This window comes from Oculina patagonica, chromosome 2, assembly GCF_052425735.1.
Source record: "Oculina patagonica isolate OP01 chromosome 2, crgOcupat, whole genome shotgun sequence".
Lineage (NCBI taxonomy): Eukaryota > Metazoa > Cnidaria > Anthozoa > Scleractinia > Oculinidae > Oculina > Oculina patagonica.
In genome coordinates, this window is record NC_135759.1 from 17745479 (window position 1) to 17759384 (window position 13906).

Sequence of the window (13906 nt, forward strand, 5' to 3'; positions counted from 1 at the left end):
ATTTGTTGACAGGTATTTCTTCATTCAACGCCGTTTTTCCATAGATTTTTGTGTGACAACAACAAGAACTTGCGTTTGCAGAACGTTCGTAGCTTAGTAACCAGGCATTTGATCGGACGCGAAATATGGGACTAGGGCGAGAATGTAAAGCAAAACAAGATGGCGATGGAGGCGTTCGGGTTTCGTGGCTATCATATTGACAAATTAAAGAGATTTGGAAGCCATCTATTGGAGATAAACTTGTTGGATAAAGAGATTTTCGTAATCAATTCGACAAATTTTTCATCAAAGTGCAAAATGAGAAAGAAACAATTGGCCATCTTACTCGTGAATACTCGTGGTATTTTCTCGCTCGTAAAAGTATCAACATTACTGTTAAAGTTATAGGCCATTGTCGACACTGCAAACAGTATAGGAGCTGTCAAACTTGCAAAAGCAATTACCGGTACTCTCTTGTAGTTTTATGTTTTTTTAATTTACATAATTTTCCATAAATTAGCATCAGTTAACGAAAATTTACGGCACCTTTTCCGAATGTTCCCGCAGATAAGCCGCACCCCCGCTTTCGAGCGAAAATTTTTGAAAAAAAGGTGCGGCTTATCTGCGGGTTTTTACGGTACTCACATGGATGTGTTGTAAAACGAAAACTAATACTTGTTTAAAAAAAACTTCCAGTCTCTCTTTATATGCTATAAAACAATTTATAATTTGAAAAAGCCCCCACCCACCCACCCAAAAAAAGGGCTACAAACCACTCTATATTTAAAGTGTGTGAACCCAAGGCTTGGACAAGAGATTTTTAGTTGGGGTTCTTCCAAACTCAGACTGTGCTACTTTCATACCTGCTCTGGATGTATTTTAGAAATTGAGACTGCAATCACACTATAGGTAGCCAATCCGAGCATGTCACACATCCATAACTATAATTTATGTCTCTTTTCAATTTGTACTAGCACATTAGGTTCTAATACATCAAAATTTCTCGGAACTCAATAACCACAAATCTGTAATGCATTGGTATATTTGACAATTATCCGCAAAATCGCGCGGAATATTGTCTGATACTTAGCCGATGAGGTCGTAGGCCGAGTTGGCTTAAATCAGACAATATTCCGCAAGATTGAGCAGGATAATTGTTTTATTACTCAACAAATTGTCAATGTAACACATATTGCAGATAGAAAAAGTGTAATTTTGCAGCGCATTTCAAGACTTTGGACGAATCTGCGCAACCTACGTATATCGCAGGATATCTGTCATGTACGGATGACAGATAACATTAACATTTTGACCATTTATGGGCAGCACGTGCATGTGTTGAATAATAATACATGTTATTCAAAATAATTTTATTCTTATCAAAGTCTATTTTGCTTATGACATGAAATAAAAATACATGTATATTATATAAGCATACAAACAAAACAATCAACAATACTCTTTTACAATATATTCTATCATGATATTTTATTTAAGTCACCTAATGTCACTTAAAGAATTGGATTTCACTAGCAGTGAGAACAGTGAATGATCAACCTTAAGCACAGGTCTGAGTACGAACGTACTGATTGTTATCACTACAAATTACTGCACCACATCTGTAAGCATTAATTTTTTATGCTCCAAAAAACAAACAGTTTTTTTCTTTTTTGTGGTGATTCCTAGAGCAGACAACAAAAAAGAATATTAATACGCCTTAACACGGTTTTCAACGCCATCTTGACAAGTAGGCAAAGGAGGTAGAAATTACAATGTTTGTATGGGAATCTGACGGCAAATGTCTTTTACAAAAATTGAATTCTGGACAACTTATGAATTGTAAAGTTAAGATACTAGGCAAAAGTTTTTTTTGCCGAGTTTGAGGGATGTAGCTGGGCTAGAAAGCGTTCACTTTTTAATTTCCCATACATTTGTCTATAATTTTTCCCGTGAACGGCGTCAATCATGCGGAAAAAAATACAGACATAGCCCAGCTACATCCTTAAACTCGGCAAATAAAAACTTTTGCCTAGTATAGATCTTAACTTTGCAATTCATAAGTTGTCCAGATTTCAATTTTTGTAAAAGATATTTGCTGTGGGATTACCATACAAACACTGTAATTTCTACCCACTTTGCCTACTCGTCAAGATGACGTCGAAAACCGTGATAAGGCCTATTAAGTGTTCTGGCTTTTTGCCATTCTTATGCTTGTATCAATAGTGAGGACAGTTACACCAACAAAACAAGTTGTGTTGATATTCAAGCTCATCTATTGTTGTCAGCGTTTTCAGTGCATTTTTTTCATCTTGAACTGTTCAAATCTGTCTCTTGTACTCCTGTCATGGCTTCTTCCTCTTCATTGCCAGGTAGTTCATCTACGTTCTCGCCAACATTTTCCTTTAGCAGCTCCACCTGATAATCCGAGCTGGAGTACTCAAAGTAAGTGGTTATGTGATTCTATCAAATTGAAAATAATCACAAAATCATGAGATAGCAATAAAATTATCTGTTGGAACAAAAAGAAGTTGTGCAGGTAACAAGGTAAATACCGTAAGAATTCGGTTATAAGCCCTGCGCTTATACAACTTCGTCAGGAGTTTTGAGTGGGCTTATATGCGGAGGGGCTTATATCCAAGAGGGCTTATAAGTGGAGTAAAAAAACATTTTGAAACAAGCCAGGGGAGTGTTAATCGAAAAAGGTGTTTGATTTAAAAACGCATAATAAAGCAACATTTAGCCCTGATGAGTACTACCATCTGGCATAGGGGGGCTTATATCCGGGGAGGGGGGGGGCTTATAATTGGTTGTATTTTTTGTCTCCAGGTAGATGGGCCTATAACAGGGGAAAGGGGGGGCTTATAAGGGGAATTCTACAGTATACCAAATGAATACAACAGAGTGTAGTAGGTACCAGTAGAAGACAACTACTCCGATTACGATCTTGAATAGGATTTATTAATCGGTGGGATAGCTCCTCCGAAAAGTGATCGTTCGATTACAGAACATAAACTCACACTGACATGATTAACAACATTCGTGACTATAAACCTTAGTACTGATTGAAACTTAAGACGGCTTGGCTACACTGTAACGCAAGGATCTTGTTATCAAGGCAACACTGTACCGCAAGGTAACACTGTTACATGTTCTCCTACAAGAGCATACCGTACGTGGTTTTGGTGGAGCACAATCAAGTGTTTTTCACAATGGTTCATCTTTAGACTTCAGCAGTAGATTGACCACATACTAGGGATTCATACAGGTCCATTATACAGCACTCGTTGCGAGTACGAGATTAAGTTTGACTTTTCAAACCTTTTGATTATCACATTCCACACCAGTCTTGGACTGGCATTCTCCTATTTAACTGGTCAGCAACAGGGAGGACTAACTGGAAACGTAACTAGACTGAAATTGAGAAAGCCATACTCATTCTTGTACTCGTACTGCTATCTTAAGGTCCCCAATATTAGATTACTGTAGTTACCACATTGAAGTGAATGGTTTCACGTCAGAGTTGTATCCACAGACTAAAAAATTAAGCTTTTGTTTCATTTGTTTACCTCTCTAGATGGCTTGATACACTGAATCATGTAAGCCAACCTAAGGATCGTCCTTACCAAGAGGTCTTTTACCTAGAAAGAACCATCAAGACAGTATACATGAAGTTACAGTCAACATTATCATAAACCATCAGGCGAAAAGGTTGACTGCACTCGTCTAGCTGAAAGTTAACAACATTTTTGGAGTTATCTCAGTTTTAGTAGCATGAAGTCATTAAGCCCAGGAGTATTTCATAACATTCTCAAAAAGCCTCCCCCCCAAAAAAAATTTATTATTATTATTATTGTTATGTTCTTTACGTAATGTTATTATTATTATTATTATTATTATTATTATTATTATTAAACAAATAAATTAATAAACAAACATAAATATATCTGCCAGTGTAGCTAAGTTTAGTTTGTTACACTACTAAAAGCAGCGTTTCTTAACACATGTAGCAACTATAGCTACTGTTTTTCCAAGTACACATAGTACATATTTTACTACACCTTTGTTCTGTTCATGAATGCAGCCCTTGGATCTTTAATTTCTCCATTTAATGTTCTCAGCTTGTTGGTCAGTGTTTCTAGAGATGCCTTGACATAGAATAGAAAGAGAACATTGTTAGTTACCAAAACGTTATAAAAACAAAACACCCTCAAGGTCATAGGGTCACCTTCTAAACTGGCCCACTATCTGGAGATCCCATAAGGACTAGAAGGAGAACCCTGTACACTCCTAGAAAAAACTAGTTGACAAAAACACAAGTTTAGCGCAATTTCTTGAATGTCACAACTAAAAACATTGAAATCTTATCATTTGCCCCCATATCCCTCCCCCCACACCCTGTTTAATGTTGAACATTTCATAAGGTTACTTCTACATTAGAGGAATGATTATTGGTTGAAAACAACATCGAGGAGGTGGAAAGGGAGAAAAGAAAGGCAAGGTACCCTTTATAACCCTAAAATTAATGTCAAATGAAACATATTCATACCCTTTCTTTTGACGGCAGGTCTTCACTCCCAACTGCAAGGCTCACCAGTGAGATTATTGTGTGCAATAGGAAATAATCTGAATTCTCTCCTGGCTTGATTTTAGCTACAAGTTCAACCAGGCTTGAAACCTGTATAAAAATTAGAGGAAATATTCTTTGTTCAGGGCTGCAAATAACAGTCGGTCATCGGACATTGGCCGACCAAAATTTGCTCATGTCCGACAAATCCCATGTGAGATCGGACATGATGTGCGGACAAAATTTCTTGATCGTTAATCATTTTACGGCAACAATGAATAAAATTCAACCTTTTGTTTTTGGTGATGTCCGACCAAAATTTTGTTTTGTCCGACCAAGATGGTGTCTTAGTAGGACATATGTCCTTTCAAGAAAAAAAAAAATTGGCAGCCCTGTTTGCTTATTCAATATTATGGAGCACCTGTAAACTAGCTAACAGCTAAGTGTGTACTTTTTTCCACGTTAAATAAAGGTATGTATGTATGTATGTATGTATGTATGTATGTAAAGTAAATTTTTGATAATGTGCTGTTATAAGAGTTTTGGGGGAAATATTTAATTGTATTTACTGGTAAATAATATTTAATCCAAGAATTAAAACCAAGTCAATAACATGAGTAGAGTGTCCAACTGTGCTTTGCATTACTTTTATGCATACTGTAGTTTGGGAGGTGCACTATGCATCTCAGACTGACGCCCTAAAGTATAGCCCATAATATGTTTCAGGATAAACCTTGTATAGTCCATTATTTCAGTCACTGTAGCTAAACAGATTGAAATCAATATTGCTTTCCCAAGTTTAAATTATAAGGGATCAAAAAGTAAAGTAGCCTGCGAATACAGCCGCCTCTCATTCACGTCCCGCAACGAAAAGCGAAACACGAAGAAAGACGTCTGCGATTCACGGCCAGAAATTCCATACTGATGACGTAAATCTGTCCAGAATCCGGACAGGAGCACTGATTGGCCAGCTAGTTAATTTACATAATGTATGCAAAATATAACACTTCATGACACGAACGATAAAAAACCGGATGTTATTGCGGACTAAAAGTTGACCGGGGGAAGGATCGTGAAACTACACCAAAGCTATACCTTAGAATTTCTATAAAATCTATAATTCATATGTAATTGGGAAACAAAAAAAAAACTGCTTTATAATAAGATGAACGACCTCAAAGATGTACAGAAAGGACGCGCCACAGCGGCCGTTAAAAATAGATCAATTTTGTCACCTAACTTTTATTGTTGACATAAAGGCAGCCGGCAAAACAAATAAGCAACAAAAATGTGAAATACAGATAGCCTCAACGACCTGAACCATCCACAACCAAAGAATAAATGCTATAGAAAAACATAATTTTAATTTGACAAACAGCGGGGAAAGAAGAAACGAACTCAGAAGAATTGTTATGATCGTTGCGGTATCGGTATTTACGGCCCAACACCTCCGAGAGTTGCGCTCAAGTTCCAAAACAATGTCATCTAGTGATTTCGCAGCTTATTTTTCCACATTTTACTAATGTGCAACTCGTATAGGGATTTCTAATTTTCGCAATGAAGTTTTCCGGTGTAAATGACCCCTAAATGTGTCCTTGACTGCCTTGAAAGTGTTTGTGATCAAGCAAGTAATGTGTAGCCTGACCGGGGTTAAGTTACGTCTGCGGCGCAGGCTAGTAATGTGCGGCTGAAACAAAAAATATAATTATGCGAGACCAACTGCGTGTGGTGTGGGAAATCTAATTAGTGGTTAACGTCATCAGTATGGAATTTCTGGCCGTGAATCGCAGACGTCTTTCTTCGTGTTTCGCTTTTCGTTGCGGGACGCGAATGAGAGGCGGCTGTATTCGCAGGCTAAAAGTAAAGACATTCTGAACAGTAATCCTCACAGAATAATTTACATGTACAGTATACTGCAATAACAGGTGTTTCCTTTCTCCAACATAAAAATAATTATTTTGAAACCTTAAATTTGTAGGCCAGAAAACACTTGGCCTGCAAATTAAACAATAAGTAATTGCAATGAGTAGATCACAAAGAATCTTTAATTTTATGGAGACATGGTTTGGCATTTTGTCTCTGATACCTTGAAACCCTGGCTACTCAAACAACCAAAAACAGATGACAGATTACACATGCATAACACAAGTGCAGTTTCAATAATTCACCTCAACTGCATCTGGAACGGTTACATTGCATCTCTCATCGACAAGCACCTTTCCAGGTTGTTCCTGTTTAACAAACTTGAGTACTAACCAATGAAGCAATGTTAGACTCAGACGACGCTGAAGCTCAATGCCGTAGGTTGATGGTGGCTGAACTTGAACAAGATACAAAAGATTTGGATGGTGTGTGCTCAGTTTTGCCACAATGCTGCACAGCTCTTTAATCTAAAATTTCCAACATGTACATGTATGATCAGTTTACAGTAAAAGCTTTATTAAGCAGGTCCACTCTTTATTATGTTTCCACTGTAGAGCTTTGTTTTTAATAACTCCTTCCCCTACTCTACCCCCCCCCCCAAGATTTCAGCTCCCTCCCCTTGCCAAGATGGTAGGTCAAAACCAAACAGAAACAAAACAATTATTAAACTTTAGGTAACCACACACTATATGTTTTTTTTTAGAGCTATACCCCACCTCAATTATGTTAACCCCTTCACTGCCACTATGGGGTACTGAGTATGTCATGATTTCTGTACTTCATGTGCCTACAGTGTATATGACGTACTGAGTATGTCAAGAAAATGAAGACCACAGTTGAAACCCTGACAGCAGATGTGTCCCAGAAAGACTTTTGGTAGCCTGGTAACTACTCGACATCAGTCTTCAAAACCCTGCCTCTGGGTTTTTTTCGAAATTTTTGGCTGTAATTTGTCCGTCATCTTGTTTTCTTCTTCTTTGTTAAACATGTAATATCAGCACAAAGATGTGATGTTTTGCATGTCAGCTTTGGCACTGAGCAGTACAGAGGGGTCGGGTCGGCAGTGAAGGGGTTAAATTACTTATTTAAAACAACCAATCATTTTTGTAACTTTTCTGCAAAGATGTGTTATCAAACGGCAGTAAACATTAAAAAGGCTCCTATTTATTTATTTTTTTTAATCTTTCTCTGCAAGGTGGTTGGAGTAGTAGGTCTGCATTTATTTGGGTTAAAACAACAACCTATTTTCTGTTAAATTTGAGTCAAATCCTCTTTTAAAAAAATTACTCATTCAAATTTGTTCTGTTGACTATGAGGCAGATTGCCTTTTAATGGTATGCTCAGAATTGCAACCCTCCAAGTTTTTTTTTCTTACGCTGAAGTTTGGTGGCCAGTGAAAAATTTTAGTCTCAAAATTAAGCTCATGCTTTCAATTCTTCTTTTTAATTTTAGTCGCCAGGCCGGCGACTTCGGTTCTAATTTAGTCGCCAGCTCCAAAATTCTAGTCACCATGGCGACTAAAGTGGTCTTAACTTGGAGGGTTGAATTGGTACAATCTACATTTCCTGCACTCCCCAGCTCTTTTGGAACTAACATTCAAAGAGATCAACAACCGATTCTGTACCTCATCAGGCCACTGTGTCTCTCCAAAGCAGTTCAACATTGCCGCAATACACATCTCAATATCAAACACAACAGTTTGAAGTCTCAAGTCCAATGCTAGCCGACACATCAGCACCATAAGGTTTCTTAAGTCCTGAACTGTGTATGATCGAGGACACCTTTGAAGGCAGTGAGTAAGAAACTGCACAAGGTGCATTATGTTTACAACAGGGAAACATTCAGTCTGTGGTTCACCGTTTACTGATTCTTCTTCCATCTGGATATCTTCTGAGGAATTCTCATTTGACAAAATGTCCTTTACATTTAATTGGTTAACAAGTTCTCTTGGATAAAGTCTGGGTACTGTGGCACCAAAAGATAGCAACTCTCTTAAGACCTTTTTGATGCTAGGAACCCATGACGTGCCTCTGGAGTCTTGAGGAATATCATCTCGATTCTACAACAAAAAATAGAGTTTGGTACACTTAGTACAACTATTGTACAACTGATTGGTACAATTGATCCCACACCACGAGAATCAGAGTGAGAAGCAAGTTAGACTTAATGGTTAGCATGTAGAAGGCCCATCAATAAAAGGGAGCCCAGCCTGGAGCCAAGTAGCACATGTTGCTGGAGCTTATCCCGGTTTTGATTGCATTAAGCAGCTATGATTATTTCTTCTCCCCCCTGGATGGGAAGCTAATCTATTGCAGGGTACCCCCCCCCCTAGCATTATTTAGCCATTACCCATTTATACAATTATACACCTGGGTGGAAAGAGGCACTATGAGAGTAAAGTATCTTGCCCAAGAACACAACACAATGACCCTGGCCAGGGCTCAACCCAAAACGCCCGCTCCGGAGTCGGATGAGCTTACCATTAGGCCACTGCGCCGATTAATAGCAGCTGGAAATCATAAGCTTATGTTTGAACAAACTGTTCGAAGTTATTTGTTTGTCATTTAATCAGTATCCTTTAATCAGTGTACACTAATATTATTTACAAGTTTGTTCTCTCAGAATTTCAGATTATAATTGCAGGCCCCAGTAGAATCAGGCAGTCTTACCTCTGTAGCTGCTTCAAGCATAACCCAGAGGACTTTAAAAGCTGAACTGATGATATGTTGATCTCTATGCCGACACATGATCTGAAACAGCCATTCAGCAACCTCAGAGGGGCAAGGCTTGTCAAGATAGTGTTGCAGTATCCACCCTCCACAGAGTAACTCCTGCAGGTCAGTATCTGATGCCGACATCAGCTTGGCCTCAAAAGTGTCCTCTCCAGGATGAGGAACCATTGACAGACAAGGAAAATCCTGTGACTGTACCACAAGAAAGGAAACAATTTACATTCAAGTTTAACTTTAAGGCCATCGCCAAATAATCTGTTATGAAATATCATGCACAAACATAATTAGTATAATGTGTCTAATGATTTCTAAAGACATGTTGCATGACATTATTCCATGATTTCATTACTGCTACAGTATGCAATGAAGTGTAAGGAACATACTCCAAGGTAATAGGTTAGTTCTCATTGGCACCTTAAGTTTAGTAAGATTTCTGCTATGTGTCGGTTGTTTGCCCCTAGTTTCAGGAGAGAGCTATGCAAGACTAAGTTACAAATATTTGCGACTGTTCTGCCTCAAAAGGGCTCACATGTGCGATTTCACAAACAATCAATTTCTTTTGTGATTTCCATCTAGTATTGTAACTCTAATTAAGGACAGGACAGTTGGTTAATGTGTATATTAGTTTTTTTTCTATTAGATCATTATTAAAAATTTCCATATTATCTCAATTGTTGTGGTATCATACATGTAGCTCTAACTCAGCCCAAAAACCTATGGCTACTATACATAACTGGAGGTGAAAGATTAATTTACTAACAAGAAGAAAGATATCTTTCCATGACATAAATATTTGTAACATTTTGCCACAATTTCAACATCCACTTACTGTAACATAAGGATGGAACATTGGGAAAACATCCTCGCCAGGTAGTTCTTCAGAAAAGTCATGAACATCCACAAGGAACTTTTTGATGTCCTGAGGCAAGGTGCAGTCTCTCAAGTCACGACCATCTACATGTACGTTCAGAGGACAAAATTAATTGCAAGTTATTTTTTATAGCATACCTCCTGTGCTGGTATGTACATGTACATGTAACTACTGCATTTCAAAAACTTGATAACACAATCAACTGGGGGTGGTTGTTTACAATGCAAAATAAATTTTATAACTTATAGTACACTCAACAAAATTACTTGACTCTGATTGGATGAGAGCAGTACAATTAATCCCAAATTGTACTCCCTAGGAGTACCCATTTCTTTTCGTTCTGAAGTTGACCCAAAGTCTTCCAAAGATTTCTGAAGTCTTCCAAAGTTGACCCAAAGACTTCCAAAGTTTTCCGAAGTTGACCCGAAGACTTCCAAAGATATCCGAAATTGAGCCAAAGACTTTTCGAGTGGAACCGAAGTCTTCCAAAGATTTTCCCAATGTTGTCCATAAGACTTTGGGATGTTTCTGAAAATAACCCAAAGTATTCTAAAGACGAACCAACAAGATGTATGGCTTACTGGTAGTCGCTGAATCATAATTTTGTTGACTATACTATTAATATAAAATCGTACGACCTTCATGTACAATTTGTAATTAATAGGTGCTCGTGATTAGAACTTTCAAAATATCACTTGTACCTAATTATTACAATTAATTGTACTGGAGGTCATGCAATTTCCTACAGTGTATACTAATCTGACATCATACCATCTGTTAGTTCCTCTTCTGATTCAATATCACTGAAGGTACTAGGTACTTGCATTTGACCAATGCCTCCATTTTCTATTCCTCGCAGTAACTCTGCTTCCATTTCAGCAAGCTCAGCATCTCTTTCCCTGTGCTTGGCTTTATCCGCAATTAATTTGTCAAAGGAAAGCTTGTATTTGCTCTTGTCTTCTTTAACAATAGCCTCCCTCGATATGGGGGAAGGGGTTGCATACGCTGGAGCAATTCCCTTTTCTGGAGTACGAATATCTGGTTTCAGCTTTGTGTTTTCGTAGAGAAATCTTGGCGGTGTTAAAAGATCCTCATCTGAAGAATCAGACCCATCAGCATAAACGTCCTCATTTGAGTCCTCCTGAAAATAAATATCATTTAACGGCTTGTTGATCTGCTCACTTTCTGCGTCGTGGTCTTCTTTAAGATCCTCGCAACTGCTTTGTTGCTCTTCTTCCTTAGCGTCAAAAGAACCAGACTCTTCAGAAGAATCACCATGATCATTTGCAACCTCATTAAAGTGTACATCACTTAACGAGTCCGAGTCCTTGTCATGTTCTTCTTCCTGAAAGTCATCAGATATATCATTGTGTTCTCTTTTTGTGTGATTGCCATACTTACTATATTGATCAGTATTTAAATCATCAGTTTTTGACTCTAAACAACTACGAGAGTCTGCTTCCTTGGTTAATAAGCCTGCCGATGATTTGCTCATCTGATTGCAGTCCTCGGCACTCTCCTCTACATTTGAAACATCAACACCAAAATCTTGTTCTCCTTCTATATGACCATTACAACTGCTACTTTCTCCAATGCTTAAATCTTTAGCTTTTGACTCTTTTTGAACAGACCCATGTTTATCTAATTCCTTGGTAAATGAACCTTCATTTATATCAAAATCTAGAATTTCTCCTTTGTTTCCACTGTCATTGAGCGTGTCATTGTTTAAGGAATCTGCAAAACTTCCACCACAGGAATAATATGAAGTGTCAACTTCTTCATAAGCTGAATGAAAAGTTCCATCGCAGTCCATGGCACTGGTTTCGGCTGCATTGTCCTTTTCAGCGGATCGAACACTCATGCCATCCAGAACACTTTTGTCTGCAACTACAGAAGAGTCCACAGGTGATGTCGCTGCTTGATTGTTCACATGTGAAGAACTACTGTCCAAGCTCAGCATTGTGCTGCTATCTGTAGAGCCACTCTTCTTTGCAGCTTGAAATTTCTCTAAAAGTGGTGTTCTAAATTCAGTTTCCTTTGTAGTTTTCTCTTTTACCACGTTGTTCATAGAGTTGCAACTTTTTTTTGACCCTAATAATAAAAGAAAACTTGTGAGTAACTCTAAACTGCAGTGATAGCACTAGCCCATCTGACCACTATAACGGCCACCAAAATCTTGTGGCATTAACAGGGTGGCGTAATTATAACATGGGTGACAGGAGCTGTTCTTTACCATACATGTAATAATGAGCTGACCATATAAACAAAGGCAAGTGAAGGTCTTCATAAGGTGGGGTCTTATATGTGCTGTTTTGTGTAGAGTGTAATGTAATTTAACCTTTTCATTGCACTGCTAGCTACCATTTCTCCTACTGGCAACCATACTTTTTCTTCATGTTAGTTCTGAGATTCTAGGGGCAGATTGCATGACGAATTTCAGTCCGGGCTAAAACGGAAACTTCTTGTGGACTGGAAATTTCAGCACGGGATGAAACTTTCTTCATGTTATCGCAGACGTCTTATAAGAAGACTTCTTTGAGAAGCACATCTGAAATCTCAGCCCGGTTAACCTGGACTGAAATTTCAGCCCAGGTTGAAATTCACCATACAATTGGCCCCTTTGAGGTAGATCATTGGCAATGTCTGTATGTCCTGATCTGTTTAAGTGTATAGTCCAGTTAAATGGCAGCTCTGTTTGCAAACTACTGATTATGAGTGAATACAAAATCTGTTTTATAAGGTTAGGACAACATTAAAATACAAACCAGTTTATTCGAAGAGGGCAAACAAAGAATTCAAATAACTGCAAAGGTGCTGCATATACATCAGGTGTTTTAGCAATAATAAACAACAGTTTTAATCAATTAATTACCTTGAGGTATCAAACTCTTGAAAAATTTTGTAATTTGTTGATTTCTAGGAGAAAAAAACAATCATTAACATTAAAGAAAATTTGCAAAATGTGATTTTTAAGAAAATTGTTCTCCAACAACTCTGAAAAACAAGCTGCCATATTTTCTTGGAGGCAGACACAACTGCACATATGCAGAATACTGTTTGCATGGTTAATTGATGCAGACTTTGCAGACTGCGGATAGCATGAACGTAACGCTTACATGTAGCTCAGTATTAAATGGTAACAGGGATTGTAAGACTCTGCAGTATTTCAGCTTCCTCAGGTCAGGCCTAACGCCCGTTTTAAAAATACATTACGCTGTAGAAAAATTTACTTTATTCCTGGAAAAAGAAACCTAAAGCTTGTCAATTTCAGTCTGCAAAACCTAGCTAAGCTGCTTGTACGTGGTCGAAGAGCAAAGTCGATCACAACTATTTTCTTAAAGCATTATTACACCACACGAACATAACAACAATTTCTTTCGCCTCTTACCCTTTTCCTTTGTGCGAAGACGGCAGCTTTCTTTTCATTTTCCACAAATATTCGATAAAATCTGACAAAGACACTTTATCAGCACTCTGCCGCCATGTTGTTATTTAACGCGCCAAATTTGATGCGCGGTGCGCCTGCGTGGGGAATGCGAACGCTGACCACGCTTGGGACTGGGGACGAAACTCTTGAAGGGGCGGGGCCTTAACCTAAAATGTCAATCTTAGACTAATCTTTAGTTTCCACATATATTTCCAAATGCACTAAATTCACTAATCGCTTCCTCCTTCATCATAAACTTTCTCAGAATTGTTGCTTTTCATAGTATTTTGCCTGCATACCCCCGTTCGGCCGTTCGCTCTCCCTCTATAAATCAGAAGTTACTGATTACACCCGCTTTTAGTATTAAGTGTATAGCTATTTTCTACATCCATATTTCGACGTGCTGTTTG

General features: G+C 38.1%; 2 protein-coding genes across 2 annotated transcripts in view; one reads left to right on the forward strand and one right to left on the reverse strand.

The window, feature by feature from the left end:
- The window catches only part of LOC144643301 (uncharacterized), a 203599-nt gene that overhangs the window by 7913 nt on the left and 181780 nt on the right, over positions 1–13906 (forward strand). The gene's annotated exons all lie outside the window — the stretch shown is intronic.
- Positions 1337–13566, reverse strand: LOC144643299 (SMC5-SMC6 complex localization factor protein 2-like). The gene is made up of 11 exons (XM_078502503.1): positions 13458–13566; positions 12942–12985; positions 10841–12160; positions 10028–10152; positions 9136–9390; positions 8091–8525; positions 6712–6933; positions 4526–4654; positions 4038–4124; positions 3546–3617; positions 1337–2439 (listed from the first exon to the last, which is right to left on the reverse strand). Exons 1-11 carry the CDS (start codon positions 13493–13495, stop codon positions 2284–2286), a joined length of 2883 nt encoding a protein of 960 aa, XP_078358629.1. The 5' UTR covers positions 13496–13566; the 3' UTR covers positions 1337–2283.